Genomic DNA, 7,010 nt, shown 5'->3' with positions numbered 1-7,010 from the left:
ACTTTATTAACATAGGCGCTGTTTATTTTTCTTTTAGATTAACCAATAATTTGGTCTGGTTTTCTTGTATTAGTTCTTTTGGTGACAATTGATTTTGTACATGGTAAGAGTAATATATAAAATTTAGAACATATATGGAACACAAATTTAAGAGAACAATTGCACATGCACAATTTTTTATATAAAAAATGAGTAAATTACAAAATTCGTCTTTTATGTTGACACTGAATTGCAAAGTGTGTCCTATGTCTTTAAAAGTGATGAGATTCATACATTATGTTTGCAAATTGTAACATGTTACGTCCTTTACCTAGGGATGGTAAAAAAGCCTAAGCCCGACGGGTATACCCAGAACCCGAAACATACGGGCCGGGTATACCCGAAGCCCAATGGGTATGGGCCGGGCACGGGCTTAAAAATAGAAAAAATTCAGGTATGGGTACGGGTATGGGATTTAGTGATACCCGACCCATTTACCCGAATAATACCCGAAAGTATCATATTATAGATTTCCATATATATAAACTTAGTACATGTACTTATTACCTTCTCTATAGTCATATGTGGATATGTACATGGTAAACGTGTAGTGTACATATAACTTATTTTTGAGCATGTATATTAGATATGGAAGCTATCACCCTTTATTACGTGGATGTTTTATGCAATTAGGTGGTCTTGATACAATTACTTAATTAAGTAATCGTTTTAATTTAGTTTAGTATATGTGGTCTGAATATGATATGTAAGTTGTTAATCGTATTTTCATTTGTTATAGTCATTATATAAACATCAAAGTAAAAATTGCACATTTGTCCCAACGAGTATTTTTAAGAAATTAACGGGTATACCCAATACCCGCGGGTATGCCCGATACTCGACGGGTAATTACCCGAAAAATACCCGGCGGGTAACGGGCCGGGTATGGGACAAAGAATTACAACTGGGTACGGGCCTGGGATTACCTATAGGCCCAAGCCCGGCCTATTGCCATTCCTACCTTTACCCCAAACTCAGTTAGTTTTCATAGTTAAATCTGATTAAATGGACCCCCACATGAGGGTATTTTTGTTATTTTACTCTAAATACTAAAATAAAAATCATAATCAGAAAAAAGTAATTATTTTTAAAAATATATATTACACACATAAATCCTCTCTTTATCACAACTCTCTCTCTCTCTCTCTCTCTCTCTCTAACTCCCTACCACCGCAACCTGCACCCACCGGCCACCACCACCGGCACCCACTAGCCACCACCAACTTCCCCTACCACCACCACCACTACCGCCACCTAAAATTTTATCTTCTTTTTCCTCTATTTTTCAGATCCCCAATTTCACCAAATGTTTAATCAAAACAAAACATTGAATATAACCCTTTACCATCAATTCACATATTATAATTATTATCTATAAACCCGTAAAATCAAAAAGCAGAACCTCCTCTTCCTCTGTCGTTCACAGCCACCTGTTGCCGGAATCCGATTCGCCGGAAATACCTTCACCTTAGGTTTCTATCGAGATGGAGATATAATAATAATAGTGTAACCATCGCCTTTTCTTTTCTTTCTGTATAACGGCGAAAAAAGAGGAAATAGTTGGTGACGAGCCTGGACGAAGTGGATCGGACGATTTACTCTTCGTTCTGTAACGCCGCTAATTTGCTCTCGCAGATTTTGATTTTTGGTACCCAATATGTACGTTTCAGATCTTTAATCAGAGATCTGTGGTTTTGGTGTGGCGGTTTTGGTTTCGGAGATCCATGTTATGGTGTGGGGGTGGTGTGGTTTGGAGTGAGGGTGGTGGTGCCATGGTCGCCGGTGAACCTGTTGTCGGCTTCAAGGTTGTGGTGTGGGGTGGTGTTGGTGTGAGGATGATGGTGTTAGAGAGAGAGAGAGTGTGTGTGTGTGTGTGTGTGTGTGTGTGTGTGTGTGAGTGAGAGAGTTGATATATAATTTATTTTTGTTTTTGTTATTAAAATTATTAAAATTGGTTTCTAAATAAACAAATAAGTAAAAGACCAATCTACCCTTCACTTAATAGTTAAAATTAATTGGGTTGGTGTTAAAAGACATAACGGTGTAGTGATTTGCAAACATCGAGTACCTTTTTTGTACTTTTTGAAGACAAAGGACACACTTTGCAATTTGATGTAAACATAAAGGACGACTTTTGTAATTTACTCTAAAAAAATAAATGTACGTATATAACTTGAACGTGTTTGGTAAAACTGTAAACATAGTGTTTACGGAATAACGATGTTTTTGGATAATTAATTAATTCGCTTTAATAATTACATTTTTACTTGTTTATAAAGTTATACTTTATTTTGAACAAGTGCCATATATTGATTTTAGTTACGCAAAAAAAAAAAAAAAAAAAAAAAAAAAAAAAAAAAAAAAACTAGTTTGGAATCAAACCTGGTTTTGAACTCCAACCAATCCGTAGGGTTGAAATCGAGTTGGCATGCTATACTTTGAACTGGTTTTAAACTGGCCAAGCCCGAACCTAACTGGTCAAAACACGATTCTTTCCCCTTAAGAAACCAGTTTCACCAAAACCGGGCTCAACTTTCTTGACCCAACCCCACCCGGTTTCAACCCAAACTCGTTTGGGCCGAAAGCTTGAAACGTGCACCTCTGATTTGGACCGTCATATATTTATCATTACTTGGGTTGGTTTGGGCTTTAGGGGTGTCAGAATAGCCCAATAAGCCTCGCTACACAGCCTACACTACACGACAGTCCACAGTCCACACCACACAGTCACACACCCTTCTGATTTTTTATTTATTTTTTTGTTTTTAGGTAAGAGAAGATCAAGAAGAAGAAGAAGGTGCAAAAATGGCGTCGGCGTTGAGAGCAGCAATCCTAGGGCACCTACGAGTCCCCGTGGTGGCTAACGGATCCAAGCTTCTCACTCCTCTATGGACCACATCCGTTCGTTCAATGTCATCTCACGATGATCATCTCGAAAAGACTCAAGTCATTGATAGAATCCTCGATATCGTCAAGAGCTTCCCTAAAGTCGATCCTTCTAAGGTATTCTCACTCTTCACTCTTCTCAGATTCAACTTTTAATCTCGGTTATTTGATTAAGGTAGAGCTTTGATTCTGTTTGGTTTTAGTTTGACCTAGTTTAATTAGATCGTGGAGATGATTTGTGCTCCGTTCTTTGAAAGTTTGAATTAACGATATGCTGTGATTGTTGTGATTAAATGTTGTCATTGTTTGATTTGAAATAAATGTATTGCTATCTTAGATTTAGACGATAACGACGATGCCATTTTATTTACTTATGAATTTTGATACTGCAATAAGACTGTCACTTACTGAGGTGAATCTGGTATGCTTAAATCTATGCAGTTAATATCGGTGAGATATCGGTGATATATCGGTCATATCGGTCCCTTAGTAAAATATCGGTGTCAAATATCGGTCAAAATATCGGTAGCGATATTATCGGTGATATTGACCGATATTTGACTGATATAACCGATATTTGACCGATATAACGGATATATCACTGATATTTGACCGATATAACCAATATATTGAATTATTGGTGTTAAATTGCTATATATATAAATTCTGCATTGTATTAAAATTACCGATATCCCACCAGTATCTCACCGAGATAACCTATATTTCAAATATCAGTCCTTTACCGATATCCGATATTTTACCGCATTAACTGCATAGGCTTAAATACAAACTTATTGTTAGGAGGTGTTTGGATAAGTTCTAGGGCTTATTGAAATTCTGGAAAAGATGATAGGTTTATCTTGCACAACTTATGAGCTTATCAGTTTAGCACTTTAGCCTCAAATAAGATCAATCTTTGTAACCATTTTAAAGAAATGATATTTCTATATGTTTATTTCTACTATATTATTCGAAATATTTCAATCTGTCCCTTCAAAAACATAGGTGGTGTTTGTTTTTCTAAAAAAGATCTGCGCAGGCTCTTCTGTCTGCGCCGCGCAGATCACGCACAGACATTGCCATTTGCAGACTGTTTGTTTTTCTGAAGACGTTTCATTAAAAAACGTCTGCGCGAGCTCTTCTTGGTGCAGACTTGGCCCAATCACTTCTAAGATCTTCTAAGGTCTGCAGAGGGTTAAACATCACCACCCGCCACCACCGTCCATTACAACCCACCACCATCGTCCGTCACCACCACAAGTTCCTATTAGAAGTCTACATACGTTAAAAAACTAACAACCTTCTTCTTGCAGACTGCATAGGTTTGGTCCACCTCTTCTTCTACAGATGTGGTCTGCAAACTGCAAACATTTTACCTCTTAGAAAAACAAACACCATAGTGTTAGACTGCAAGAGTCAAAAACTCAAAAATTTTCAGCTATTCTGAATTGGGACATTGAAATCAAGGTTTTGTTAGTTATTTGAGTAGTAATGAAAGGTATTATGTTATAATGGGACTAATGAGAGTTTGTTGTCATGGCTTACTATTCCATTGGGATACAATGAAATGCCAATAAAACCTAGTTACAAATTCAATGTCAGAACCTTAGGTTTGACCATTTCTATATATATATATTTTTTTAACTTTGATGATATCTAAACTGGTAATTGTGATTGGTGAGGATGAATCTTGTCTTAATTTCAGTCGTTAACTTGTTATATATAATAATTTGTATGATTCTTCTATTTTACTTGCACAGTTAGTGTAATACAAAGGTGTCGACAAACGAGAAAATCTAGTTTAAGTTCTCATGCTATTTGTAAATGTAACGAGTAGACGTTAACCTGCGCATTGCGGCGGGATGTTGATTATAATTTCTCATTTGCTGAAACCAATTAGCCTCTAGGGTAAGTTGGAATTGAAATGCTTAATATGAGACTCACCTTTGATTAACTCAAATACCATACAAAACATCATAGTTTGTAAAGTAATGATCATATAATAATAGCAATGCTAAAGATAAGAGGTTCAAGAAACGAAATCGGTATATTGCAGAAACCGAATCACAATTCATGTGTTGAAAATACGCAATTGCTGATAATCAGTTTAGCACGTAAACACTCAATTGATAATAATCTATTCGGTGCGTAAACACAGTTATACAAAATATATCAAATAATTAAAGAAATTGGTATGTATACATCATATTTAAATGTATGAATTGACTAATACTATAGGAATGAAGAGTAAATAAAATATCTATAGGAATGAAGTGTAAATTAAAGATAGCATGGATACATCACATCGACTAACATCATAGGAATGAACGAATCAAAAAGGAAGAAATGACGCAGTGGCGGCAGGGAAATACAACAACCTCGGTCGCGGGTGGTGACCGATGGCGGTAAGCCGCTGTCCCTCTGGAGAAAAATTGACGGCCATAACGTAGTTAACCGTTTCGCTAGATCTGAGGCAACACACCGTTCCGTTATTTATTTCAGTATTTTAATATTGATTTGTAACCGGCATCTTTTGGATAAAAATTACAATTGAGTGAATAAAGTATTATCCATGGAAAACAACATGCAAGTTTGCAAGGCAACGCAATGGAAAACAGGAATACACGATGCAGTTTAAGTGAATAATAAATTATTATAAAAATATAAATTGAGGCATCAATTTATGAATCTGCACACCTTTATTTATTTCAGAATTTCAATCTACTAAGGAGAAATGACGTATCCCTTGGGAACGGATACATCAATTTACCAACGAACACACCGTTCCGTTATTTAATTCAGTATTTCAATAACGAATGTACCGATTCTATATGGCTTGATGATAAGAATAGGGGTTGAAAAATAACACTCGTAACCCTTTACCCAAACATTGTGTCCTATTTTGTATGTGTATATATAATATGTAATGAAAGGGTGTGAGTAAAATAATCTATAAGGTGTGACTTTTAAACAAATGGGACATAACCCAAGTTGCTAATTGTATAAGGGTATAATGTATTTGAATTTTTACTTATTCCTTGAATCCTCTCATCTATGAGTGCCTTATATGTGAAACCTGTCTAATTTACTATTATATTGCAAGTTATTAGATCAGACTGTGTTAAAAGGGTATACAATATAGAGTTAAATTTTGTATTGATGGATTTTTCGATGATGTAACATCTATAACTCGGTGCTGAAGTTCTTCAAACTGATTACGAACCTTGTGATAGTTTATTGAAAAACTGAATGGACCCTAAAGTTGAAACCCTACAAATTAAAACATGTGCAGGTGACTCCTGATGTTCATTTCCAGAAGGATTTGGGGTTGGACAGCTTAGATAATGTGGAGATAATAATGGCCATTGAAGAGGAGTTTAAGTTGGAGATTCCTGACAAAGAAGCTGATAAGATTGACTCGTGTGCCCTTGCAATTGAGTATGTATATAATCATCCATTGGCTAGCTAAAACCTTAGAAAAGTTTCCAGCATTGATCTGTTTTTTGGTTTCAATTTGTGTTGTGATGCTTGCTTTTACTGTATAAGTTGAAGTCAACCTTAATTTGACCAGGAAAATAATTAGAAGCATTTGTGACTTCATCATCATACTTGCATGTTTGTTAACTGAAATTATATCATGGTTTTGGTAATGCTTTTGCTTTTTGCTTGCATTTGTGACTCATGTATGACATGTTATTTCATTGTTCTCATGTTAAACTTTCGTTAATATAAAAACATTGTTTGGATGTGAGAGCTAAAGTCTATATTCTTCTAAAATACACCGCTAAAAGCTCCTAATTGAGAAGCTACTTTGTAGTATCATGGTATAAAAATAATAAAAACAATCCAAAATCATTTGGTTCTACAAACTACACCTGTTTATGGGTGTTGGTAATTTTAATGTTATCAACGGATTTTAGGGTATTGGATTAACTTGTTGATCGATATAATAACTTCGGTGATTATTCGAGTTAGGTAACACGGAAGTGCGGGCTCGTTTAACATGTTATTTGGGTCTCTTATTTAATTATTAGTTTGATTAATCTAATAATTTTGGGCTTAACATATTTAATATTATTAATTTA

At 35.3% G+C, this 7,010-nt stretch overlaps 1 protein-coding gene across 1 annotated transcript; it reads left to right on the top strand.

Annotated features, from left to right (window-relative positions):
• The first annotated feature begins 2,762 nt into the window (after window positions 1-2,762).
• Window positions 2,763-6,596, top strand: LOC118487943 (acyl carrier protein 1, mitochondrial-like). The gene is made up of 2 exons (XM_035984858.1): window positions 2,763-3,042; window positions 6,218-6,596. The coding sequence occupies exons 1-2, from the start codon at window positions 2,845-2,847 to the stop codon at window positions 6,392-6,394; spliced, it is 375 nt and encodes a 124-aa protein (XP_035840751.1). The 5' UTR covers window positions 2,763-2,844; the 3' UTR covers window positions 6,395-6,596.
• Window positions 6,597-7,010: the final 414 nt, after the last annotated feature.

This window comes from Helianthus annuus, chromosome 16 (assembly GCF_002127325.2).
Source record: "Helianthus annuus cultivar XRQ/B chromosome 16, HanXRQr2.0-SUNRISE, whole genome shotgun sequence".
In the NCBI taxonomy this organism is placed as follows: Eukaryota; Viridiplantae; Streptophyta; class Magnoliopsida; order Asterales; family Asteraceae; genus Helianthus; species Helianthus annuus.
The sequence above is the reverse complement of the archived record's forward strand: the minus strand, read 5'-3'. Positions and strand labels throughout refer to the sequence as shown.